We start from the raw sequence: 26350 nt of genomic DNA, 5'->3' as shown, positions 1-26350 counted from the left end.
GAGGGTCCCACAGTGAACCCCAGCTGTGGCAGAGGGCAGAAGTCACCCCGGGCATCTCCCTGCCCTGGTGACATTGTCAGTGTCACAATGGGCTGGGAAGGAACGGGGCAAACCCTGCAATTCAGATTTCAGCCAAAATTTATTGGAGCTTCGTCATCAGCAGCAGCAGAGGTGCACCCCTGGTCCCCTCCCTGTGGTGGCAGCAGGACACAGTGCCACCAGGGATGGAAAGGGGCACAGAGGAGCCCAGGGAAGGATCCCAGGGGGTGGTGCAGGCAGCTGCCCTTGTCTGCAGCTCTGGCTGCTCTCCCTGCCTTGTTGCAGGTGCTGGGGGCCCAGGCTCCCTTCCTGCTTTACCTGTTCCTAATTGCAGTAGAGGCTGGCAGGAATTGCAGGCTCTGCTCTGCCGGGGGGGAGGGGTCCCAGCAGCTTCTCCCACCCACCTTGGGCCGTGTCCAGGACACACTTGGAAGGTGTTGAGGCCCTGGCAGGACCTGGCAGTGCCACTCAGCCCCACTGTTAGGACACACTGCAGTGCTTGGCCGTCCTGCCCCTGCCCCTCCCTTGGGGCTCCCTGCCCAGGGAATTCATCCCAGGCTTGGGGATGGGCTTCCCAAAAAAGAAACCCTCCTCCTCTGAGTCTGAGTCCGAAGATGAGGAGCAGGTGGGACACCAGGAGTCGTCCTCCTCCGTGCCATCCCCTGCCCGGGGGCTGTGTCGGGGAGGGGAGGTGCCCAGCTGTGGATTTTGGGGGTCAGGACCCCCCAAAAGCGAGTGGCCCGAGGCTCCAGGCTGGTTGGGGTGCTCTGGGCTGGGTGGGGGGGCTGAGGCTGAGGGTCCCAGCACCCCTGGGTGCTCCTTGGCAGCATCGCTGCTCCTCTCCTGTGTGGCTGCTCCTGAATCCTCGGGGCTCCTGAAGGCAGGGTGCACTGAGGGCTGCTCCAAAAACACCTCTGGAAGAGGAGAAAGGGGTGTAAGGGAGGAAGAACACATGGGACACTCAGGATGTCACCCACCCACACCAGCTGCCACCATGGGATGTGGGCTGTTGGGAAGGATGAACCAGGAAAACCTTATGAGTGCTTAGCAAAAGATTTTGAAGCCATAAGTGAGATAGAAATTATAGCAGCTTTCCACTGTGTGGCTGAGAGCAACAATGGGAATGCTTGAAGGCTTTTTCCCTTTGTATAGATAATGCCAAATGCCACAAATACCAAACAAACAGCAGAGACCCTCTCCTGGCATGACAGGAAGGATCAGAGATAAGGTTTAGAGATAAGAAAGCAGTAAAACACGATCATATAGCAATATTCCTATAGGTTGCATGCAAATGTTAGAAAATTTGTATCTTGTATTAGAATGGTTAGTGGAAATTAGAATATTCAACATAGAACATGATTCATTGTGTTGCAAATGAGAAAATCTCTCTCTTACCTCCCTTACCTCTCACACCTCTCTCTTATCTCTTAGAACTCCTAACCCCCACTCTCTGCCCTGCCCTGAGCTGCAGCTGGCAGCTCCCAGCAGGGCCCAGTACACCTACACCCTTTACAGTAAACTGCAAACTGCAAGACCAGAAATAGAGAGTGCCTGAGTTTGTCCTGACCACTGTCCTCAACTCTGTTGGGTTGGTGTGCCCAGCAATGTGAATTCTGTCCCCATCTGCTGCAGCCGGGTGGGGCAGTGACCCTGATCTCCTGGCACATATTCTCTGCTAATGGGCCATCTTTAAACCAGCTGGGCAATCATCTTTATCTTCCCCATGACCCACCCTTCATCCAGGAGCAATCACCTGTTAATGGGCCATTGTTACAAACTGGGTGTGGCAGCGATTCTTATCCCTGTGGGAGATATCTCCTGTTAATGGGCCATTGTTACAAACTGGGTGTGGCAGCGACTCTTATCCCTGTGAGAGATTATCTCCTGTTAATGGGCCATTGTTACAAACTGGGTGTGGCAGTGATCTTTATCTCCTGGCACATATTCTCTGCTAATGGGCCATCTTTAAACCAGCTGGGGCAATCTTTATCTTCCCACAGCCCATCCTCCCTCCAGGAGATATCTCCTGTTCATGACCAGTGAGTCCCAGTGCATGGCTGATAAAATTCCATCATCCCACTGGGAGATGCTCCAGCCAGGGGAGGAGCCAAGCCTTTCCTACCCAGAGAAAAACTGAGATTTGGAACACCAGAGCACCTTTCCCACTGGATTCCAGAGGAAAGCCAGACCTTTCCACATCATCCCTGCACCTTCAGAGGAAATTGCACCTTCTCCAGGAGCACTGCTCCAGCTGAACCACATCTGCCACTGCAGGAGGATGCAGCCACCATTGAATGGGACTGCTGCCACCACCCTGACTGACTGACGGGTGTCAGCTTGGATTCTGACTCTGGCAGTGTTTTGGGATTGTTCTTTGTAATACTGTATTTCTATTTTAATTTCCTGGTAAAGAACTGTTATTCCTAATTCCCATCTCTTTGCCTGAGAGCCCCTTAATTTCCAAATCATAATAATAATTTGGAGGGAGGGGGTTTACATTCTCCATTTCAAATAGAAGCTCCTGCCTTTATTGGCAGACACCTGTCCTTCAAACTAGGACACCAGCAAAGATTCCCACAGTGAGCTGGGGGTTGATCCCCTCTTCCAGCAGTGTGACATCCCCAATAAACCCCCAGGGGCTGGATTTTCTCCCACTCCCCTCCCATCCCCCAGCAGGATCATACCCGCCCCTTCCCCGCGCTGCCTGCATCCCCCTGTCCCCGATCCCCTGCTGGCTGGGGACAGCGGCGTGGAGTCTGGGGATGGAGCAGAGGCAAAGGCCGAGTCGCAGGAGTCGGAGGAGGCGGCAGAAGCGGCGTCCTGGCCGCAGGAGTCGGAGCAGAAGAGGCGGCCGCGGCGGCAGGTGAGCGGCCGGTCCCGCAGCGCGCGGCGGCAGCGGCTGCAGCACAGGCAGGAGGCTCGGGCGTGCCAGTGCAGCCCCTGGTGTGTCACCTCCTCGCTGTCAGCGCCTGCAGGGAAGGAGGAATCGGGGAAAAACTCAGAGCAAAGGATTTCAAACCTTACAGCAAAAGGTTTTGAGAATAGGGAAAGCGCAAGCGAGGTTGACATTAAAGCCATTATGTCTGCCTGGGCTAGGGTGGTTCTAGCTTTGGGCTGCTACAGGGTTCAGGTAACTCTGAGAGCTCCTGAGGAAGAGGGTCAGCTACTCAGCTAGCCAGGAGAGACTTTGGGAAGTGCCCTAGAGGTTCCAAAAGTAGATTTATTTCTTCAAAGGGTTCTACCAGCAAAATTCTGTTACACAGCACAGCAAGCGGTCTTTATAGGTTTTAGAGGGATTGAGTTTCTAACCAGTAAAATTATAAGCTGAGAACTGTCCAATTACTTTAAGATTCTAGGTGAGAAAAGGCCAATCATCTAGTAAAGTTAAAGACCAATAGAAATCCTAAATGATAACAGGGGTTTTAGTATGGAAGGGGAGCATCTCTCATGAAAGGTTTAATTATCTCAGGGCACAAAATCCCAAGGGCCTTTTTCAGGGACTGTTGTATCATCCACAAGTCATCTTTGAGATAGCAAACCTTAATTACTAAATAACTAGAAGACAATAGGATGGCTGGCCAAAAGTAATCCCCTCTTGACTGAACAATGACTTCTGCTGGAGAGCAGCTCCAAAGGTCAGAGAAGACCCTGCTAGCCTGGCAGAAGGGGTCCAAAGAGCAGTTTTCAGGGTTTAAAGTATAACAGACTATGGTAATGTAATTCTTATAGGCTGTATGTAAATGCTGTAGGATTTGTATCTGGTATTAGATTGGGTAGTGGAAATTAAAATACTCAACATAGAAGATTTATTGTATTGTAAATGAGGAAATCACTCTCTCTTTCTTCACTCTCTTGTTTCCCTCTCTTACTTAGAACTCTCACTACCCCTTCTCTCTCTTTCTGCCCTGCTCTGAGCTGCTGCAGGGCTATTTTTACCCACACCCTATGCAATAAACCACAACTTTCAAGACCTGCCTTACAGAGACCCCTCCATCCATCACCCCCCTGCTGACCGCGCCACATCCAACACTCCTACAAGCACCAGCGTGGCAGCCACGGCTGAGGCAAAGACCCTCCTTTCCCCTATGCCAAAACCCATCCCCCCAAAGCTTCCCCAGCCCGGGGGGGGGGGTCCCTGTACCGATGGGGTCCCCGCAGGCCTGGCAGGGCTCGGCGAAGAGGCTGTCGAAGCAGCGGCGGCAGCAGGGCCGGCCGCTCCGCATCACGTAGCGCTGCCCGCGCAGCGGCTGCTCGCACTCCAGGCAGCAGAAATGCTCCAGGTGCCAGCGCCGGCCCTCGGCCTCGATGCACTCCTCCATGAAGATCAGCTGGAGGGGGGAAATAGAGAGATATCCTCTCAGTATCCCACTGGAGTGGGGAAACCACCCCAATCCTCTCAGAACCCTGCTGGAGTGGGGAAACCACCCTCATCCTCTCAGCAGCATGTTGGAATGGGGAAACCACCCTCATCATCTCAGCACCCTGCTGGAGTGGGAAAACCACCCTCATCCTCTTAGCAGCACACTGGAGTGAGGAAACTACCCCCCATCATCTCAGCACCCTGCTGGAGTGGGGAAACAGCCACACATCCTCTCAGCAGCACATTGGAGTGGGGAAACCACCCTCATCATCTCAGCATCCACTGGAGTAGGAAAATACCCCCATCCTCTGAGCACCCCCATTGGAGTAGGAGAACAACTCCCATCCTCTCAGCACTCTTCTGGAGTGGGGAAACCACTCCCCATCCTCTAAGCACCCACTGGAGGGGGAAAACCCCTGTCCTCTCAGCACCCACGTGGAGAGGGAGAACAGCCCCCATCATCTCAGCATCCTTCTGGAATGGAAAACCACCCCCATCATCTCAGCACCTACTGGAAAACCTGCAGTGTTTTGCTGTGCTCAGCAGTGCAGCCCCCAGCCCGTGGAATTCTCTGCAAGGCTCAGGAAGGAATATTCCTCCAGCCCTTCAGTGATTGTGATGGATTTGGAGCCCCCACCCCATAGGATGCCCTGCAAAGCTCAGGAAGGAATATTCCTCCAGCCCACCAGTGGCTGTGATGGATTTGGAGCCCCCACCCCATAGGATGCCCTGCAAAGCTCAGGAAGGAATATTCCTCCAGCCCACCAGTGGCTGTGATGGATTTGGAGCCCCCAGCCCACAGAACTCCCTGCAAGGCTTAGGAAGGAACATTCCTCCAGCCCACCAGTGGCTGTGATGGATTTGGAGCCCCCAGCCCAGCTCAGGGGCAATTTAAGGCCAGAGGGAGGTCAAAGGCTGCCCCTGCCCGGCGCCCACCTGGTCGCAGGAGGCGCAGCGGGGTCGGAAGAGCTCGGCGTGGTGCCGGCCGCAGTAGATCCTCCCATCCTGCTGGAAGTAGATGAGATCCACCAGCTGCTGCTGGCACAAGTGGCAGGAGAAGCAGGACGGGTGCCAGAACTGGTCCCCCAGGCGAGACGCTGAAATCCCTGGGTCCCCTTTGTTCAGCCGCCGGCCGCACTGCGAGGGACACGAGGTTTGGGGCCAGCTTGATTTTTGGGGATGGGTCCTTGGTGGGGAGTGGGTGCTGGAGGGGACACCTCACCTTCCTGCAGGGACAGCCATGGCAGGGACCTGGCACGGGACAGGCCAGGCCCTGTCCCAGAGCCTCCTGCCTGCGGCGGGCGCTGAAGGCTCGGAGCTGCCGCCGCTCCTCCTCGGCGAGCTCGGGGCAGTAACGCTCCTGTGGGGCACAGGGGGGTTCAGCATTTCAGCTTTTCATGTTTTTCAGACATTTATCATCCTGAAATTCTTTAAGTATAACTCTTAAGTCCATACACGTCTGCTGTTTTCCCTTTTTGGCAAAACAATTCTTCCCCAAGCCTGGGAATCAAGGACACCTCACTGTCTCAGGCCCCAAGAAAGTTAAACAAAAGTGAGTTGGAGGGGAGCAAATTTGGGGTAAATGACTTTCATTAATTAAAAAATTAACCCCCAATATACAAATGGACCAAACTTGTTAAAGAGTGAAAACCTGTGACCCATCACCCATTTTTGAGTGTAGACCTGGGGGCTTTTTCTGCCTGAAATACACCTGGAGTCCCTTCAGTAAATAAAACTGGATTTTATTCCCTTAGTTTTGTCTGGTTTCAGGTAGCCCACGAAGGCATCAGGTGAGCCTGGGGAGGGGAGCAGCAGCCAAAGAAGAGGAGCCTTACATCACAGTCCTGAGGGGGCAGCTGCTGCAGCAGGGCTCTGGCACGAAGCCGGGTCCTGTCAGGGGCAGAGCCAGGCTGAGGAGAGCGAGACCCGAAACACGGCGGGACCTGGGGACAAACAGGTGGAAATTTAGGGCGTGTGTTGGGTTGATGTGGCCAGAAGTGTGTATTCGATCACCATCTGTTAAAATCAGTGGGGTAGTGATTTTCTTATCTCCTGGCACGTATTATCTGCTAATGGGCCATCTTTAAACCAGCTGGGCAATCATCTTTATCTTCCCCATGACCCACCCTTCATCCAGGAGATATCACCTGTTAATGGGCCATTGTTACAAACTGGGTGTGGCAGCGATTCTTATCCCTGTGGGAGATATCTCCTGTTAATGGGCCATTGTTACAAACTGGGTGTGGCAGTGATCTTTATCTCCTGGCACACATTATCTGCTAATGGGCCATCTTTAAACCAGCTGGGGCAATCATCTTTATCTTTCCACAGCCCATCCTCCCTCCAGGAGATATCTCCTGTTCATGGCCAGTGAGTCCCAGTGCATGACTGATAAAATTCCATCATCCCACTGGGAGATGCTCCAGCCAGGGCAGGAGCCGAGCCTTTCCTACCCAGATAAAAACTGAGATTTGGAACACCAGAGCACCTTTCCCACTGGATTCCAGAGGAAAGCCAGACCTTTCCACATCATCCCTGGACCTGCAGAGAAAACTGCACCTTCTCCAGGAGCACTGCTCCAGCTGAACCACATCTGCCCCTGCAGGAGGATGCAGCCACCATGGAATGGGACTGCTGCCACCACCCTGACTGACTGACGGGTGTCAGCTTGGATTCTGACTCTGGCAGTGTTTTGGGATTGTTCTTTGTAATACTGTATTTCTATTTTAATTTTCCTGGTAAAGAACTGTTATTCCTAATTCCCATATCTTTGCCTGAGAGCCCCTTCATTTTAAATTTATAATAATTCAGAGGGAGGGGGTTTACATTCTCCATTTCAAAGAGAAGTTCCTGCCTCTATTGGCAGACACCTGTCCTTCAAACCAGGATAGAGTGTTAAGCTCTGTTTAGCTCAAAGCTGCTAAAATGTGTGTTTAACCCTGAGAAACAGGGTGCTCTGGTGTGGGAGCCACCCGTGCTGGGGTGCTGCTCACCTCGGGGTCCACGGGAGGTTCTGGATACTCTTCCAGGGCACAGCCGGAGTCGCTGTCGGACGAGGCCGGGGGCAGAGCAGTGCCAGTGCCACACGGGGAGGGCTGGTCCCGCTGGGGCCAGGCAGGGCTGGGCAGGGACATGAGCTGGGGACAGAGAGCCAGGGCTGCTCAGACACGGGGCAGGGAGCAGGAGCCACCCCAGGACACATCCTGTGCTGGGCAGGGACATGAGCTGGGGACACAGAGCCAGAGCTGCTCAGACACGGGGCAGGGAGCAGGAGCCATCCCTGGACACATCCTGTGCTGGGCAGGGACATGAGCTGGGGACAGAGAGCCAGAGCTGCTCAGACACAGGGCAGGGAGCAGGAGCCATCCCTGGACATGTGTCCTGTGCTGGGCAGGGACATGAGCTGGGGACAGAGAGCCAGGGCTGCTCAGACACGGGGCAGGGAGCAGGAGCCATCCCTGGACACATCCTGTGCCCATGTGGCAGCAGGACAGGCAGTGAGGGACCCTGAGCTCGTCCAGCTGATGCTCCAAACCTCGAGGTCTTTGCAGGAGCCCAAGGGGATTTTTTTGTGGGGGGGATCCTTTGTCTTTGGGGTTACAGCAAACTCATAGTGAGGATATGAACACGAGATGAATGGGATGGGATGGGATGGGATGGGATGGGATGGGATGGGATGGGATGGGATGGGATGGGATGGGATGGGATGGAATGGGATCTATGGGATGGGAGCTATGGGATCCATGGGATGGGGATGAAGCCAGGCAGGGAAGACCCCAAATGCTCAAGCTCAATCTGAAACAGGTTTTGGAAAACAGCAACACCCACAGCAGGAGCTTTCCCCCAGCTGCCACCAGCCCTTTGCTGGCACGGCTAACCCCAGCTTTAGCAGCCCATTCCCCAGTGGGAACACACCGAGGCTGAACCCAATTCGGTGGAAAACAATTCCTTTCCCTGGGGCTGCCATTGTTGTGCCCAGGGCTGTTCCTGCCCAGCCCGCCCGGCTCGGGGTTACACGGTGCAAACCCATCCGGGGCTGCCCCTCCTCCCCAGCAGCGCTTCCTTCCTGCCCTGGCTTCCCAAAACAAAGGCGACATGCTGATGTGGTGGCTCCTGGGGTTCCCTGGATGCCAGCCCAGAGCCTGCTGCCCTCAGCCCGCGTTTCCTGCCCTGGCACGGGGAGCCAGGGTGGGATGGGGTTGAACTGCTGCTCCCCAGGGAGGGGAAATCACGGGGCTGTGACCAAACACCCGCAGGGATTCACCCCTGCAATGCTCACTGTGGATGGATCAACCCCTCTGGAAAATGAAAACGTTCCATGCATCAAATGCTCTCAGGGATGAGGGGTGAGAACCCCCTGACCACAAAATTTTGGATCTCCTACACCTCTGCCACCACCAGGACCCATTCCCTGCTCCACACTGGGATGGTGCAGGTGTGTCCCTCCAGCAGGGACATCCCAGTGTCCCCACTGCTCCCACCCAGCACCCCCAGCTCAGCCCCTGCTCCCCTTTGGGGTGCTGGGCTGTGTCTGGAGCTGGGAGCAGGAAGGATCAGCTCAGGTTTCCCTGCCCTGCTGCTGGGTCAATGATTAACGCTGCAGATCTGCTAATCAGAGATAAAACAAAAGAACTGCTGGGCTTTTTCCTGCTGTTTGGGGTCTGGAACCCTGGGGCAGCCCGGGGGGATGCAGGGCTGGTTGTAGGGTGTTGTTCAAAGTTGTGTTTTGGGATAGGGATGAAATAATCTGGTTTGGCTGTGTGTTTGCTGCCCAAAAAGAGCCCAGGCCTTGCTGGCTTGGTGGGCCAGGAAACATCCTCGGCCCTGCAGGAGGAGCAGGGTTGTGTGAGACCCTGGGGATGCTGAGTGGGGACCCTCGTGTCCCACGGTTTGGGGAACGTGCCCCCAATTCTCCCTCCCCTTTCAAAGTGGGGGGCATTCCCAGGCTGTGCTTGCCTCATTAATCCTCCAAGCTGCATTTGTGTAATCTCCTGGAACTCTGCTGTTAATTAGACCCCTCTGATGCTCTGGGGACTCAGTGGGGCTGGCAGTGCCAGCCCCGTGGGGCACAGGGACCCCATCCAAGGGCCACCAGCACGGAGGGGTGACACTGGGGGGGGACAGCTGCCTGCTGTGAGCACACGGGGATGTGCCCGAGAGCCCAGCCCAGCCCAGTTTGATGTGATTACGCCGGCTGGCAGCCGTCTGGGCTGTAAACAAGTCCCTGTAATTAGCCCCAGACGGTGACAGAGGAACGCGCCTCCCATGCTAAAGAGGCAGGCAGCCCCAACAGGTCTGGCTCCTCTGCTCCCCGGCGCTGTCCCCTCTTCCTTCCTGCCCTCCCTCGCTGCCTGCGGGCGCTCCCGCTGCTGCCCCTCCCTGCTGCCCTGCCGAGGGATGCAGGGATGCTCCGGGCAAGCCTCAGACCGGAGGTGGCACCGTGGTGGCACTTTGGGCGAGCTGCTTCTCCCTGCCAGCGAGCCAGGGACGTGTGACAGACCAGTCGGGCAGGCTGGGTGGCACTGGCTGTCATTTGCCTCGGCTGTAAATCCTCCTGTCCCGCCTGTGGCAGCTCCTCCGGATGCGTTTGCCCAACTCATCTCGCTCTCCTCCAGAGGATCGGAAGCTGTCGCAGCTCCCTGGGCACAAGAGGCTGGAATTCCTGGCGGTACTAATCTGATTTGGCTCCCCGGGAGCAGCCCCCGTCTCCAGCTGCCTGTGGGATCCTGTGTGGGCTCCCAGCGTCACACATTAACCTGGAGCAACCCTCTCAAAATTCAGCACAGCCCAGCATTGCATCCCTGCCTCAACCCGGCTTTTGCAGAGTCCCCAGGAAACACAACATCTCCAAAAAGCCCCTCAAAGCGCCCAGCAGCGCTGGCAGCTCCACGCTGGCCTCACCCACGGCACAACCTGTTTTTGCTTGAGCTCCCGTCAACACAGCTGCACCGGAGGAATAAAGATGCAGAGCAATAAAGATGCAGAACAATAAAGATGCAGCTTTTTGGGGCGAGATAAGCTGAGGTCTGGCAAGGAGAGCCGGAGCAGCGAGTCCTGCCCGACCCGGAGCCGGTCTCACCGAGGAGCCCACGGTGCCTTTTGGATCTGGGGTGGCACCAGATGGGGCGCTGGGCACAGCAGTGGGGTGGCCCCCGCTTTAAAAAACGCCTTTGCAGCCCCCCCAAATGATGGGGGAGGGTCTCAGCATCCTGCTCTGCCACACAGCACCGTGGCACCAGAAGGGATGGCAGCCTGTTGGCTCACCAGGAGATGTGCCAGTGCTGCAAAAAAAGCTTTTCCTGCGGTGTTTTGCCTCAATCCCGCGGGCACGGCAGGGAGCAGTAACCCATTAACCCACCCTGGCTCAGCCGGCCGTACATCCGCAGGTACAGACCCAGACTCCCGCCCCTCCCCTCCCGGTGACCACCGGCATAAAAATCCGCGACCCCTCCCCTCCCTGCAGCCACTGGGATGAAGACTTGCGACCCCTCCCCTCCCAGTGACCACAGGGATGAAGATTCACGACCCCTCCTCTCCCGGTGACCACAGGGATGAAGATTCACGACCCCTCCTCTCCCGGGATGAAGCCCCCCCACTCTTCCCTGTGGCCACCAGATTTCAGCCCGGCATTTCTGAAGGGGCTCAGCTCCATCCCCGATCCCGAAACATCCCATCCCGGTGGAGCAGGGATGGAGGGAGCTGCCCCCCTTCCCGCTGCCCGAGCACCTGCCCGCTCCGGGCTGGCAGAGCCTGGCACGATGGAGCGGGGTCACCTCCTGCTCTCAGCGGGCATTTCCCCAAAACAAAGACCGCAGGGACAACAATATTACCTCCCCCCCCCAAAAAAAAATCTCCAAACAGCCAAAATCCCCCCCCGAAAAAATCTCCAAACAGCCAAATCCCCCTTCTCTGCCTCTCCCCCTCTCCGTGTCCCTCTCCCCCAGCTCCATCCCCGCTCGGAGCCGGCGGAGCCCAGCCCGGGGCTCGCTCCCCGCCGCCCGTACCTGTCCTTTCCCGGCGCTCCGGGCCCCTCTCTCCGCCGCTCCGGGCTCCAGCCCCGCTCGGGCTCCGCCGTCCCGCCCTGCTCCTGCTGCGGAGGACGCCAGGGAATGGAGAATGGAGCCTGCGCTGGGAAAACTCCGCAAAGCGAAAGGAAAACATCCAAGCTCAGTCAGGGAAACACTTTTTTTTTTTTTTTTGCTTTCCTCTCTCGCTCCCTTTTTTTTTTTTCTTTTTTTTTTTTTTTTTTTTTTCCTCTGCTTGCCCAGGCACTGGCTCCGCGGCAGCCGGGGTCCTAATTAGAGGCTTTTTAGCCTAAACCTCGGGAGCCAGCCAATGGCTGGAATTCCAGGGCAGGCAGGGAGGGGAAGGGGGGGGGAACATTAGGAACATTAACCCTACAGGGGAAAGAGCTGCCGATGACATCTGGCTCGCTCCTACCTCTCATTTTCCGAGCGCCCGCGCCCTTCCCTCCATCTGCGGCTCGGTTCACCCCAGGTTGCCGTTTGATGACTTTTATGATCCCGCGCGGTGATTTATTTCCCTGCCGAGATCAGAAAGAGTTGAAGCTTCATGAAAGAGGGGGAAGTGTCATTACACCCCAATTTAGAGGTGGAGAAACTTTGGCTGGGCTCTCACAAAGGAGTTAGCCAGCGGCAAGTCAGGATGTCCTAGTTTCCACAAGCCCTGAACACCTGACGAGGCTCCTCCAAGCCATTCCAGACCGGCTCTGGCTGCAGCAATTCCACCCGAGCTGGAGTCAGGGGAAAATTTATCAGAGCCTGACGCGAGCCACAGCGTCCTGGTTGTGTTCCTGTGGATTCCTCACCGTGCTGTAAGATTTTCCTGCGGGAGAATGCTCAATTTGGGGATGAAAAAGGATGCAGCATCCCCAAAATCCCTCAGGTGTGCAGGGTCTTTGCCACCTGTGTGGTCCCAGGAGCTGTGGCTGGTTTTGGGAGCCCTGAGGGGTGCAGATGGCTCGTGTAGGTTCTGGGATGAAGGTCGGGAGTGCAGCCAAAATGCACAGGGATGCACAAAATGTACAAAAAGATTTGGCAGAGGAGGTGCCAGGCTCTGTGACAAGCCTGTGGTGAGGCTGTGCAGGGCACAGGTTAAGGTGCTGCTTCATGGAAGTGTCCAAGGCCAGGTTGTGATGCCACAGCATTTTAGCTTTTCTATTTTTCATGTTTGTAATCCTGTAACTCTGAACTCCACACACACTACGAGCTGATTCTTTCCCATTCTGGTCAGACACAACAATTCCTCTCCAGGCCTGGGAATCAAGGACACCTCAGTGACTCAGGCCTTGAGAAATGTAAACAAAACTGAGTTGGGGGAGCAAACTGAGGGTAAATAATTTCATTACCTGAAGCTGTAATTGAAAAATTAACCCCCAATATACAAATGGAACAAATTTATAAAAGTGTGAAAACCTGTCAGCCATTGTCTATTTTGGGTGCAGCCCTGGGGGGCTTTGATGAAACCTGGAGACCCTTCAATAAATACAACACTTTTTATTCCCTTAATTTTATCTGGTTTTAGGCAGCCCCAAAAGGCATCACTTGGAGCAACGTGGCATAGTGGAAATTGTCCCTGTCCATGGCAGAAATGGGATTTTTAAAGTCCCTTCCAACCCAAACCATGTGAGGATCCTCTGCAAAATCCCCTGAGCGGGGGGAAAAGAAGAGTGAGCACCTCCAGGCTTTGCTGCCCTCCCTCCCTGCACAGGGGTCCCACCAGGCTGTCACTGCCCAGGGTCCCTTTGATGTCCCCAATGTCCCCAGGCTGTTTTTCACCGGGAGCTTGGTCCCTGCAGCTTTATCTTCCCCTGTTGCTGCTTTGGACTTTGTCCCCTCGGCTGGTGACAAACCCCCCCTCGTCCCCTGCTCCCCCCTGGCCAGGGTGGAAGGATTCATGGACAAAGTCCTCCCTGGGGACACAGGGGTCGCTCGGGGCTCTGCCGAGGTGGCAGCAGCGCGGTGTCCCCGCGGTGTCCCCGCGGAGGGCGGGACACGCCTCGGTGACGCTCCAAACCCACGGCCGCGAGTGGGGCTGGGACTGTAAAGGCTGCGATGGTGGGATGGAAATTGGGAATTGGGAATGGGATAAAGGCTGTGGGTGTGTGCTGGGGGCTCCCCCTGTGCTCCAGGCTGGGAGCTGTGCCCCACCATGGGTCAGGGTCCTGCAGCAGCCCCCCGAGGGGCTCTGAGGGTGTGGGGGGACCCCAGTGCCACCCCAGCACTGCCTGCACTGGTTTTGTGCTCTGGGACTGGTGGGACTGGGCCGTGCTGGGGCTGATTCAGAGCCCCCTCCTTCCCCAGACCCCCCAAATGCCCCTGCACTGACCCCCGAGGGCACCCTGCCACCCCAAACCCTGCAAAATCCCCCTGCACTGACCCTTCCTCGAGCAACCCTCCACCCCACACCCCAAATTCCCCTTTGCTGATCCCCCAGCCCCTCTCCTTCCTCAGACCCCCCCAAATCCCCCTGCACTGACACTCCCAGCCCCTCTCCTTCCCCACACCCCCCAAATCTCCTCTACTGATCCCCCTTGAGCATCCCCAAATCCCCTTCCACTGATCCCTCAGCCTCTCTCCTTCTCCAGACCCCCCAAAATTCCCTTTCACTGACCCCCCCAGCGTCCTCTCCTCCCTCAGACCCCACCCCAAGTTTCTTCCACTGATCCCTCTGAAGCATCCCCTGAACCCAGACTCCCCAAATCCCCCTGCGCTGACCCCTCCAGCGTTTTCTCCTCTCTCACACCCCCAAAATCCCATCACCGACCCCCCCCCAAACTCACAGAATCACAGAATAATGAGGTTGGAAGAGACCTCTAAGATCATCGAGTCCAACCTATGTCCAACTCCCCTCACTGAACCCCCAAAATCCTCTCACCGACCCCCCCAAACTCCCCTCACCGAAACCCCAATCTCCCTCTCACCGACCCCCCCAATTTCCCCCCACTGAACCCCTAATCTCCCTCTTACTGAACCCCCAAACTCCCCCCACTGAACCCCCAAATCCCTCCCGTTCCCCCTTTCCCAAGCCCCGCCCCAAGCCCCGCCCCCGGCCCCGCCCCCGGCCCCGCCCCCCGCTCCGCCGCGCCGCTGGCGCCCCCTGGCGGCCGCGCGTGGCTGGCGCTGCGGCTGCTCCGGGCCCGGCCCGGCCCGCATCGACCGGGCCCGACCGGGACCCCCGGACCCGCCGGGCCGGGCAGGGCCAGGGCCGGGCCGGGGGCCCCGACACGCTCCGGGTCCGGGAAAGGCCGGGCCGGGCCGGGGGAGGGCCCGGGCTGCAGCTCCGGGACGGCGGAGCCGGGAGCGCCTCCGGTACCGAACCGGGAGCGCCTCCGGTACCGAACTGAGAGCTGCTCGGGTACCGAACTGAGAGCTGCGCGGGTACCGAACCGGGAGCTGCTCGGGTACCGAACCGGGAGCGGGCTCGCGGCATCGCCCCCGTCCCCCTCCCCTCGGGCCCTCGGTACCCCCGGGACTCGCCCCTTCCTCAGGCTGCTCGTTCCCACGGGCTCTGCAGGCCTGTCCCCATCCCTCCATCCTCATCCCCATCCCTCCATCCCCATCCCCATCCCTCCATCCTCATCCCCATCCCTCCATCCCCATCCTCATCTCTCCATCCCCATCCTCATCCCCATCCCTCCATCCTCATCCCCATCCCTCCATCCCCATCCCCATCCCTCCATCCTCATCCTCATCCCTCCATCCTCATCCTCATCCCTCCATCCTCATCCTCATCCCTCCATCCCCATCCTCATCCTCATCCCTCCATCCCCATCCCTCTATTCCCATCCTCATCTCTCCATCCCCTTCCTCATCCCTCCATCCCCATCTTCATCCCTCCATCCTCATCTTCATCCCTCCATCCCCATCCTCATCCCTGCATCCCTTCTTCATCCCTAAATCCCCTTCCCCATCTCTGCATCCCCTTCCCCATCCCTAAATCCCCTTCCCCATCCCTCCATCCCCTTCCCCATCCCTCCATCCCCTTCCCTATCCCTCCATCCCCTTCCCTTCCCTAAATCCCCTTCCCCATCCCTCCATCCCCTTCCCCATCCCTCCATCCCCTTCCCTATCCCTCCATCCCCTTCCCCATCCCTAAATCCCCTTCCCCATCTCTGCATCCCCTTCCCCATCCCTCCATCCCCTTCCCCATTCCTAAATCCCCTTCCCCATCCCTCCATCCCTTTCCTCCTCTCTCCATTCCCTTTTTCCTCCCTGCATCCCCCTCCTCAATCCCCCATCCCTTCCCTCTTTGCTCCAGCCCCTTCTCCTTGCCCCTCCTGCCCCCAGAGCTGCTCCCTCCTTTCCCTGGGGGATGTTTTGGGTCTGTCCCTGCGTGTCCTGGAGGGGTTGATGTGGGTCCTGCTGCTTTTCCCAGGTGTGTCCCTGGCCAGGGGGTGTCAGGGTGCCCCAATCCTTTGGGATTAGGGGAATTTGCTTCTCCAGTCTGGGGTTAAGAGAAGGGTGAAGGCACCAGGTTTGGGAGGATGGGAATTGTGGTCCAAGCAGGATTCAGGCTGGGATCCTGGGAGCCTGGATGGGGCTGGTGGGCTCAGGAGGGACCCAGTCCTGCTGTGGGGACCCTGCTGGGCTCCTGGGGTGGTTTTAGTGGCTGGCTGGGCTCTGAACTGGCAAACAGGCGTGGGAAGGTGAGTTGGAAGTGCAGAGCAGGAGCCTGGAGACTCAGGGATCTCTGTGTGAAATATTGGCCAGTGAGGAGCAGTGGGAAGCACTGAGGTGGTTTTTAAATTCATTTATTCAGTTTTCACTGTAAAATCTTGATAAACCACAGCACTGGAAAGGGGCCAGGGCAGCTCTGCCACTCCACAATCCCTGGGTTAGCTTGGAGGGGGGGAGGAAATTTGGTGTGGCAGAGGGGGAGACTCCCACTGGAAAGAGGCTGCCAAAGGAAAGGAGTTTCCAAAGGAAAGGGGTTTCCAAAGGAAAGGGGTTTCCAAAGGAAAGGGGTTTTCAAAGGAAAGGAGTTTCCAAAGGAAAGGGGTTTCCAAAGGAAAGGGGTTTCCAAAGGAAAGGGGTTTCCAAAGGAAAGGGGTTTCCAAAGGAAAGGGGTTTCCAAAGGAAAGGGGTTTCCAAAGGAAAGGGGTTTCCAAAAGAAAGGGGTTTCCAAAGAAAAGGGGTTTCCAAAGGAAAGGGGTTTTCAAAGGAAAGGGGTTTCCAAAGGAAAGGGGTTTCCAATGGGAAGAGGTTTCCAAAGGAAAGGGGTTTCCAAAGGAAAGGAGTTTCCAAAGGAAAGGGGTTTCCAATGGGAAAGGGTTTCCAAAGGAAAAGGGTTTCCAAAGGAAAGGGGTTTCCAGTGGGAAGAATTCCAAATGGGAAGAGGTTTTCACAATGGAAAGAGGTTTCCAATGGAAAGGAGCTCCCAAAGGAAGAAGGGTTCCAAAGGAAAGAATTCCCAATGGAAAGAGATTTCCAATGGAAATAATTCCCAAAGGAAAGAGATTCCTAATGGAAAGAGGCCCCCAAAGGGAGGAATTCCCAATGGAAATAATTCCCAATGGAAAGAGGTTCCCAAAGGAAGGAATTCTCAGTAGGAAGATGTTCCTAATGGAAAGAGGTTCCCAAAGGAAAGAAGTTCCCACTGGGAAGAGATCCCTAATGGGAAGAGATTCCCAAAGGAAAGAGGGTCCCAATGGGAAGAATTTCCAATGGAAATAATTCCCAGTGGAAGGAGGGTCCCAAAGGAAAGAGGTTTCATATGGGAAGAGGCTCCCAAAGGAAAGAATTCCCAGTAGGAAGAGGCTCCCAAAGGAAGGAATTCCCAGTAGGAAGAGGCTCCCAGTGGGAAGAGGTTCCTAATGGAAATAAATTCCCAAAGGGAAGAATTCCCAATAGAAGAGGTTCAAAATAGAAGGAAATTCCCAAAGGAAAGAGGTTTCATATGGGAAGAGGCTCCCAAAGGAAAGAATTCCCAGTAGGAAGAGGCTCCCAAAGGAAGGAATTCCCAATGGGAAGAATTCCCAGTGGGAGAGGTTCCCAATTGCCATCTGCTGGCCTGTGCCAGGCTGGGGATCCTGCTGGCTCAGTGGGGACACTGAGCTGCTCCCAGGGCACCCCTGGCACCATCCCTGGCACCTGCCTGGCTTTCCACCAGGGACAGAATTTCACATTTCTCACTACAATTAAAAAAAAAAAACAAAACCCAAACCCCAGGAGTGTTTCTGGTGTGCCCAGGGCTCCTCACTCCTGTGTGCAGCTCCTGCCTGCCTGACCCTCTGAGTGGGTCAGAAAGCAGAATTTTTGTGTTTTCTGGGGCACATATCAGAGTTTTTGTGTTTTCTGGCCCTGATTTTGCTCCAGAGCAGAGCAGCTGCTGGTTCTGTGACCCTGAAGGACCTTCCCTGTACTGAAGGCACCTTCACATTCCTCAGCAGCAGCTGCCTCACCACCCCTGGCTGCTCACTTTTATTTTCTTCACCTGGTAAACCCCACTCCTCTGTGAGATCCCAAACCCAGGAAATAAAATATCTCTTATTTCATTTTTTAAATTATTTTAGCAGGTTTTTTTTTCATTGTTGTGCAGTTTTCTGTATTGATATAAATGGAATTAAACACGAAACACTTTCCTTGGGATGTCTGAAGGGAAGTTCAGTCACTCTCCCACTCTTGGTTTTTTTTTTTTTAATTTTCTCTGCTTTTATCATTGTTTAATTGTGTTCTCCTTGCCAGGTGGAAGATGGGAGTGTTCCCCTCATGTTTTAGGTGAAACCTTCTTGCCATGAAGTCCTGAGGGAGCTGGAGGGACTGCAGTGGGAATTCCTTCTCACTCCACAACAAATCCAACAAATGCCTAATGGTAAGCAACCTGTTGGTTTTAATTAATGTTAAACTTGCAGCACTCATTAATCAAGGAGCAGAGCAGAGAGTTGGAGCTGCACAATGGGGGTGGGGGAAGGCACAGCTGGAGATGCTGGGAATGTGATTGTGCCAAAATTTGTGTGCTGTCCCCAGGGATTGCCTCTGCCTGGAGCCATGGGGAGCTGCTGCAGCTGTCTGTGCACAGACAGCATCCCAGACAACCATCCCACCAAATTCAAGGTAAATTGTTGCCTTTCCAACCCCATCAGAGGGTCTGGAGCAGCTCTGACTGCACCAGGGGAGAGCAAATTTCTGCCCCTCCAGAGGATTTGCAAATTCATCACTTCTGGTTTGGTTTTTTTTTTTTGTTTGTTTGGTTTTTTTTTTTTTTTTTGTATTTTATTTCATCCTTTCCTTAAGAAACTCCTGCTGCAAATATGTTTCCATTTGCTGCTAAATTGCCTCTGCTTGGGAAATTCAAGGAAATGGGAGACTGGAGAGAAAAACCTTTTATTGCTCAGGGCTGTGTTCCAGAGTTTGGGCTCAGGCACAGCAGCTGAGCAGCCACAGATCCCTGCTCTCCTGGGGGAGCTGGGATGGGTTTGGAGAATCTTAAAGGAGCTGGGATGGGTTTGGAGGATCCTGAGGGAGATGGGGAAGGGTTTGGAGAATCCTAAAGGAGCTGGGAAGGGCTTGGAGAAACTGGGAAGGGTTTGGAGAATCCTAAAGGAGCTGGGATGGGTTTGGAGAATTCTGAGGGAAATGGGGAAGGGTTTGGAGAAACTGAGAAGGGTTTTGAGGATCCTGAGGAGCTGGGAAGGGTTTGAAGGAGCTGGGGAAGGGTTTGGAGAAATCCTGAGGAGCTGGGAAAAGGTTTGGGGAAATCCTGAGGGAAATGGGGAAGGGTTTGGAGAAATCCTAAAGGAGTTGGGAAAGGCTTGGAGAAACTGGGAAGGGTTTGGAGAATCCTAAAGGAGCAGGAGAAGGGTTTGGAGAAGCTGAGGAAGGGTTTGGAGGATCCTGAGGGTGCTGGGAAGGGTTTGAAGAATCCTGAGGGAAATGAGGAAGGGTTTGGAGAATCCTGAGGAGCTGGGAAGAGTTTGGAGAATCCTGAGGGAGGTGGGGAAGGGTTTGGAGAAACTGGGAAGGGTTTGGAGGATCCTGAGGAGCTGGGAAGGGTTTGGAGAAGCTGGGGAAGGGTTTGGAGAAACTGGGAAGGGTTTGGAGGATCCTGAGGAGCTGGGAAGGGTTTGGAGGGTCCTGAGGGTGCTGGGAAGGGTTTGGGGAAGCTGAGGAGGGATTTGGAGGATCCTGAGGGTGCTGGGAAGGGTCTCAGCCTGGAGAAAAGGAGGCTCAGTGGGGACCTTGTGGCTCTGGAGGAGGGGACAGCCAGTTTGAGTCGTTTGAGGAATCACCTCAGGCTGCAGCAGGGGAGCCTGGGCTGAATTCAGCAGGAGTTTCCTCACGGGGAGCTGGGTCAGCCCTTGGGGCTGCGGGGGGAGCAGAGCTGCACTCTGAGCCCAGAGCCCTTCCCCAGCCTCAGCCAGGCCGTGTCCCCCTGTGTCCCCTCTGTGTGTGTCCCCTGTGTCCCCTCTGTGTCCTCCCTGTGTCCCCTCTGTGTGTGTCTCCCCTGTGTCCCCTCTGTGTCCTCCCTGTGTCCCCTCTGTGTGTGTCTCCCCTGTATCCCCCGTGTGTCCCCTCTGTGTGTGTCCCCTCTGTGTCCCCTGTGTTCCCCCATATCCCCTCTGCGTCCCCTGTGTCCCCTCTGTGTGTCCCCCGTGTCTCCCCTGTATCTCCCCTGTGTCCCCTCTGTGTCTCCTGTACCCCCTGTGTGTGTCCCCTCTGTGTCCCCTGTGTCCCCCCTGTGTCCCCCCTGTATCCCCCTGTGTCCCCTGTGTGTGTGTCCCCCCATATCCCCTGTGTGTCCCCTTGTGTCCCCTGTGCCCCCTGTATCCCCCTGTATCCCCTGTGTGTCCCCCCTGTATCCCCCTGTGCCCCCTGTGTGTGTCCCCCCTGTATCTCCCCTGTATCCCCTGTGTGTCCCCCCTGTGTTCCCTGTTCGTCCCCCTGTCCCCCTGTCCTGCGGTGTCCCCTGTGTGTGTCCCCCCTGTATCCCCTGTGTGTCCCCCCTGTATCCCCCTGTGTCCCCTGTGTGTGTGTCCCCCCATATCCCCTGTGTGTCCCCCCTGTATCCCCCTGTGCCCCCTGTGTGTGTCCCCCCTGTGTCTCCCCTGTATCCCCTGTGTGTCCCCCCCTGTCCCCCGTCCCGCGGTGTCCCCAGGTGACCAACGTGGATGACGAGGGCCGTGAGCTGGGCTCGGGGGTGATGGAGCTGCTGCCGGGGGAGCTGGTGCTGCACACGCGGGGCCGCGGGGCCGTGCGCTGGCCCTACCTGAGCCTGCGCCGCTACGGCTTCGACTCCAACCTCTTCTCCTTCGAGAGCGGCCGCCGCTGCCGCACCGGCCAGGGTGAGAGCGGGGCGGGGGGATGCTGGGGGCTGGGGGGGCTGGGGGACAGGGTGAGAGCGGGGCGGGGGGATTCTGGGGGACAGGGTGAGAGCGAGGCGGGGGGATGCTGGGGGCTGGGGGGGCTGGGGGACAGGGTGAGAGCGGGGCGGGGGGATGCTGGGGGCTGGGGGGGCTGGGGGACAGGGTGAGAGCGGGGCGGGGGGATGCTGGGGGCTGGGGGGGCTGGGGGACAGGGTGAGAGCGGGGCGGGGGGATGCTGGGGGACAGGGTGAGAGCGGGGCGGGGGGATTCTGGGGGACAGGGTGAGAGCGGGGCGGGGGGATGCTGGGGGACAGGGTGAGAGCGGGGCGGGGGGATTCTGGGGGACAGGGTGAGAGCGGGGCGGGGGGATGCTGGGGGACAGGGTGAGAGCGGGGCGGGGGGATGCTGGGGGACAGGGTGAGAGCGGGGTGGGGGGATGCTGGGGGACAGGATGCGAGCGGGATGGGGGGATTCTGGGGGACAGGGTGAGAGCGGGATGGGGGGATTCTGGGGGACAGGGTGAGAGCGGGATGGGGCTGGGGGGGGGGGGGCTGGGGAGGGACTGGGGCACAGGGTGAGAGCAGGATGGGGGGATTCTGGGGGACAGGATGCGAGCGGGGCTGGGGGCTGGGGACCCCGGGGGGTCTAGGGCGGTCTGGGGGGATCTGGGGTTTTTGGAGGGGTCTGGGGGCTCTGGGGGACATGGTGAGAGCGGGCTGGGGCGGGATCTGGGGGGGTCTGCGGGTCTGGGGGGGTCTGGGGGACAGGGTGCGAGCGGGGCTGGGTCTGGGGGGGTCTAGGGGTTCTAGGGGGAGTTCTGGGGGGGTTCTGGGGGGAATAAGGACAGTTCCTAGGGACGGGGGCAGTGCCTGGGGGGTCCTGGGGGGTTCTGGGGGACAGGGGCAGTGCGGGGGGGGACAGGGACAGTGCCTGGGGGGTTTCTGGAGGGTTCTGGGGGGAATAAGGACAGTTCCTAGGGACAGGGGCAGTGCCTCGGGGGTCTGAGGGTCTCTGGGGGTTCTGGGGGACAGGGACAGTGCCTGGGGGGAGTTCTGAGGGGGTCCTGCATGACAGGGACAGTGCCTGGGGGGAGTTCTGGGGATTCTGGGGTACAGGGTCAGTGCTGGGGGGTTCTGGGGGATCTGGGGGACAGGGACAGTGCCTGGGGACAGGAGCAGTGCCTGGGGGGTCCTGGGGGGTTCTGGGGACAGGTTCAGTGCCTGGGGCAGGGTCAGTGCCCTTGGGGCTCCCTGGGGGAGTTTTGTTTTCCTCAGTGCTTTTCCCCTAAATTGGTCAGTGCTGGTTCTACTCAGAACTCTGATTTTGGGTCTGGCAGCACTTTGTGACAGAGAGAAAGGAATTCCACGTTTCCCTGATGTTGTGAGCAGGGAAGTGACTCACCCAGGAGCTGATGCCAAGTCACCAGCAGCACTGGGAGTAGTGTGGGAATAGAGGAATTACAGTTTTACAGTGGTGCCTCTTGGTTCCTTCCAGTCTGTCTCTGCTGCTTTTAAAAAGGGCTGAACATTTCCTTGGCATCTGCATCCCCTGGGAGAGAAAAAAAAAAAAAAAAGTTGTTTTCTCATTCTGTTAATGTGTTTGTAAACTCCAAAAAGACTCCTGTGAGTGCTCAGGGTTTGTGTGAATCCACAGTGGCATCTGCTGCTCTTCAATATTTATTTCAGTGGGGTTTTCCTCTCCTATCAGGGAATTTATCCTTTCCTGCTTTGCCTTTGCAGGGTGAAAATTTAACCCAGGGATAAAAATTCTACCCCCTGTGTGGTTTGGTTCTGTTCAGGTCCAGACAGAGGGGGTGAAGCAGAGCTCTCACATCCTGAATTTTCATCTTTCAGCAGAAATGAGAGGGATGATGTTTGGTTGGGTTTTCTCCCTTCCTTGTAGGATTTTTTATCCTTTTTATTCATTTCACCTGGAGCCCTCCTTGCTGATGCTGCTCCCCACCTGATGCAAGGCAGATCCAGCTGGTTTTTTTTGGCTATTTGGAGCAGCCCTTGTTGCCAGGCTCTTGCTGTTGCCATGGCTTTGGTGTGTGTGAATTCCAGCCTGGGATTGGCTCCTGGGCTGGGCAGCTCCTTTGGGGAGACACTCTTCAATCCTAGAGATTTTTAAAAACCTGACTTGCCCATCCCTCCCTCCAGTGCAGCTTTGAGGAGTCCCTGGATTATCCCCTGGGAAAGGGTGAGGTCAGGCAGGAGAGGTGAGCAGAGATTCCACAGCACTGAGGGGGTTTAAATCCAGCCTGGATGGAGCTCTGGGCTCAGACCCAGGTTGGGAGTGGAACTGGATGATCTTTTCTCTTCCAGTCCAAACCATTTTTATTGTGCCATGGTCCAGTTGAGGTGTTAGGGCATGGATTGGACTTGATGGTCTTAGATCTATTCCAACCTGGTTATTCTGTGATTCTGTATTCCATGATTTCTGGTGTTATTTCCTGAATAACAGGTTTGTTTGTTTGTATTTTGTCTTTTCCTGTGGCTCGACAGTGTTAATACAACAGCAGAAGAAATCACAATTCATTCACAAGTGGGAATTACACATTTTTTTTAAAGCAGGATCACTTCCTTGCTGCTCTAACCCTCCTCTCTACCCCTGGCAGGGATTTTTGCCTTCAAGTGCTCCCGAGCAGAGGAGATCTTCAACCTGCTGCAGGACCTGATGCAGTGCAACAGCATCAACGTGGTGGAGGAGCCCATGGTGGTCACCAGGAGCAGCCACCCCTCAGACAGAGAGCTGGCCAGGAGCCCCCAGGGCCCCAGCAGTAAGAGCCAGGGTTTGGGGACAGGACAGGGGACACAGGGCTGGGGGTGACATCTGCAGTGCCACCATCAAGGTCTGTGTGTTCCCCTTCCACAGGTCCCTGTGTGGAATTTGGTTTCTGAGGAAACGGAGTGTCCTGGTTTGGAGGACAGGTGTCTGCTAAGAAAGGCAGAAATGGGGAATGTAAACCCCCTGCCTCCAAATTATTATTGTAATTTGGAAATTAAGGGGCTCTCAGGCAAAGATATGGGAATTAGGAATAACAGTTCTTTACCAGGAAAATTAAAATAGAAATACAGTATTACAAAGAACAACCCCAAACTCTGCCAGAGTCAGAATCCAAGCTGACACCCGTCAGTCAGTCAGGGTGGTGGCAGCAGTCCCATTCCATGGTGGCTGCATCCTCCTGCAGGGGCAGATGTGGTTCAGCTGGAGCAGTGCTCCTGGAGAAGGTGCAGTTTCCTCTGAAGGTCCAGGGATGATGTGGAAAGGTCTGGCTTTCCTCTGGAATCCAGTGGGAAAGGTGCTCTGGTGTTCCAAATCTCAGTTTTTATCTGGGTAGGAAAGGCTTGGCTCCTGCCCTGGCTGGAGCATCTCCCAGTGGGATGATGGAATTTTATCAGTCATGCACTGGGACTCAGTGGCCATGAACAGGAGATATCTCCTGGAGGGAGGATGGGCTGTGGAAAGATAAAGATGATTGCCCCAGCTGGTTTAAAGATGGCCCATTAGCAGATAATGTGTGCCAGGAGATAAAGATCACTGCCACACCCAGTTTGTAACAATGGCCCATTAACAGGTGATACCTCCTGGATGAAGGGTGGGTCATGGGAAAGGTAAAGATGATTCATCACTCTGAAAATGTAATAATTCTTTAATTTTGTATCAATTTAATGCTTCTCTGCCTTGATTCCCTCACAGGTCTGGGTTACACTGGACTTCCCAATGGATTCCACAGCTTCCCTGGAGAATCCCTGTCCTACTCTGCAGCCAGGCACCCCTCAGTGAGCAGCCTGAGACATTCCTCTGTGGGGGAAGACTCCACCCACCCCCTCCTGGGCCCTGAGGAGCAGGTAAAGCCACCCTAAACTCTGCTGGGTGCAATTCTGGCTTTCCCTCACTCAGATCTCAGGGCATTCCTCACACCCTGTCACTCTTTATTCTCTTTCATTTTGCTCCTGGAGGCTCCTGCTCTTTGATACTTCACTGGAACTGATGCTCTGTCACAAAAATCTGAGTTGTGCTCCTGGTGATATCTCAGCTGCTTTGAGCAGGAAATTCCTGCAGATCCATGTGGACACACACTGTGTATCTGCAGCTGGGCTCTGTCTCTCTCCCAGCCCACAAAACCCAAACCAATTTTACATTTTCTCTTCCAAAACCTTCCCAACTTCCAAAATCCCTTTTTTTCCTCATCAGCCACTGATGAATTCCTCTCTCTGGTGGTTTCTCAGCTGCTTTGAGCAGGAAATTCCTGCAGATCCATGTGGACACACACTGTGTATCTGCAGCTGGGCTCTGTCTCTCTCCCAGCCCACAAAACCCAAACCGATTTTTACATTTTCCCTTCTAAAAGCTTCCTAACTTCCAAAATCCTTTTTTTCCCTCATCAGCCACTGCCAAATTTCTCTCTCCTGGTGGTTTCTCAGCTGCTTTGAGCAGGACATTCCTGCAGATCTCCATCCACACACACTGTGTATCTGCACCTGGGCTCTGTCTCTCTCCCAGCCCACAAAACCCAAACCAATTTTACATTTTCTCTTCCAAAACCTTCCCAACTTCCAAAATCCCTTTTTTTCCTCATCAGCCACTGATGAATTCCTCTCTCTGGTGGTTTCTCAGCTGCTTTGCTCTGGTCTCTGCTGTCTCCTCCTTTCACTGTCCCTCTGCTTCTCTCCTTGCAGTCCCACACCTACGTCAACACCGGGCAGCGGGAGCCGAGGGGCCGCCACTGTATGCACTCCTTGCCTGAAGCCCACCCTCCTTTCCCCCCTAGGAACCACAGCTGCTCCCTGGAAGACCGAAACCCCCAGGTCTTCCTGCAGCCAGGGGAGGTGAAATTCGTGCTGGCTCCCAGCTCCGGCTACCGCCGGCTGTGCCGGCAGCCCCGGCAATGCCGGGCTCACCTCTGCCCCCACAACAACAACAACAACGAGTGTCAGGAGGGCTGTTCATCCCCACAGTGTGTCTATGAGAACCTCAACGGGCTGGTGGCTCCCAGCAGCTCGTCCCTGTGCCGGGCTGGCCACTCCAAGGTGTGCCAGGAGGATGGGAGGCGTTGCCATCGGCGCTCGGCGCTGCTGCACTACGAGAACCTGCCGCCGGTGTGGGAGCTGCAGCCAGCCCGCCACGGGGATGAGGACACTGCAACAGCACCCACACCATCCCCCAATGGTTTCTCTGAGGCTGGGGAGGAAGAACCCCTGCAGAATTCCATGCAGAATTCCATGCAGAACGCGGAGAGCTCTGCCCTGCAGCCGCGCCGAGCCTTCCCCCCCCCGCGCCCGGCGCAGCCGCCTGCCCAACGTCTTCAGCTTCGACTTCCCCCGGCCCTGCCCCGAGCCCCCTCGGCAGCTCAACTACATCCAGGTGGAGCTGGAGCCCGAGCCCCAGCCCTGCCAGGGCCAGCAGGTGCCAGCAGGTGCCAGCAGCACGCGCCGCTCCGGCCCCTACGCCGTCATCGACCTGGACAGGACAGCAGCCATGTCCAGCCTGCAGTGCGCCCTGCCCAGGGACGATGGCACCTCCAGGAAAACGAGGCACAACAGCACTGACCTGCCCCTCTGAGGGCCCTGAGTGCCAGCACACTGTCCTGGCTTTGTCCCCGCTGTGTCCTGCCCCCTGTGTGT

At 56.2% G+C, this 26350-nt stretch overlaps 2 protein-coding genes across 5 annotated transcripts; one reads left to right on the top strand and one right to left on the bottom strand.

The window, feature by feature from the left end:
• Positions 1–127: 127 nt before the first annotated feature.
• PRICKLE4 (prickle planar cell polarity protein 4) lies at positions 128–22712 on the bottom strand. 4 transcript variants are annotated; one of them, XM_079327457.1, is made up of 11 exons: positions 22125–22712; positions 12094–12244; positions 11840–11942; positions 11404–11536; positions 7393–7536; positions 6235–6342; positions 5622–5759; positions 5336–5536; positions 4181–4367; positions 2724–3008; positions 128–953 (listed from the first exon to the last, which is right to left on the bottom strand). In XM_079327457.1, exons 5-11 carry the CDS (start codon positions 7531–7533, stop codon positions 520–522), a joined length of 1494 nt encoding a protein of 497 aa, XP_079183583.1. In that variant the 5' UTR covers positions 7534–7536; positions 11404–11536; positions 11840–11942; positions 12094–12244; positions 22125–22712; the 3' UTR covers positions 128–519. The 4 variants fall into 4 exon arrangements, with proteins under 4 accessions (XP_079183583.1, XP_079183582.1, XP_079183581.1 ...); XM_079327456.1 differs by lacking the exon at positions 22125–22712 and adding an exon at positions 12325–12502 and having other exon boundaries at positions 12038–12244; XM_079327455.1 differs by lacking the exon at positions 22125–22712 and adding an exon at positions 12325–12502.
• On the top strand, positions 18369–26350 carry FRS3 (fibroblast growth factor receptor substrate 3). The gene is given in 6 exon segments (XM_079327453.1): positions 18369–18474; positions 20516–20702; positions 23341–23502; positions 24423–24574; positions 25406–25974; positions 25976–26350. Coding segments are annotated over 6 exon segments (1449 nt in total). The 5' UTR covers positions 18369–18408; the 3' UTR covers positions 26289–26350.

This window comes from Erithacus rubecula (assembly GCF_903797595.1).
Source record: "Erithacus rubecula genome assembly, chromosome: 26".
NCBI lineage: Eukaryota > Metazoa > Chordata > Aves > Passeriformes > Muscicapidae > Erithacus > Erithacus rubecula.
The sequence above is the reverse complement of the archived record's forward strand: the minus strand, read 5'-3'. Positions and strand labels throughout refer to the sequence as shown.

Bases quoted from the DNA above. Each gene is read 5' to 3' on its own strand.
- PRICKLE4 (XM_079327457.1), bottom strand. From the start codon at position 7,533: ATGTCCCTGCCCAGCCCTGCCTGGCCCCAGCGGGACCAGCCCTCCCCG. The intron at 6,343-7,392 runs GTGAGCAGCACC...GTTTGTCCCCAG, and splicing joins AACCTCCCGTGGACCCCGAG to GTCCCGCCGTGTTTCGGGTC. The intron at 5,760-6,234 runs GTAAGGCTCCTC...TGTGCCCCACAG, and splicing joins TGCCCCCTCAGGACTGTGAT to GAGCGTTACTGCCCCGAGCT.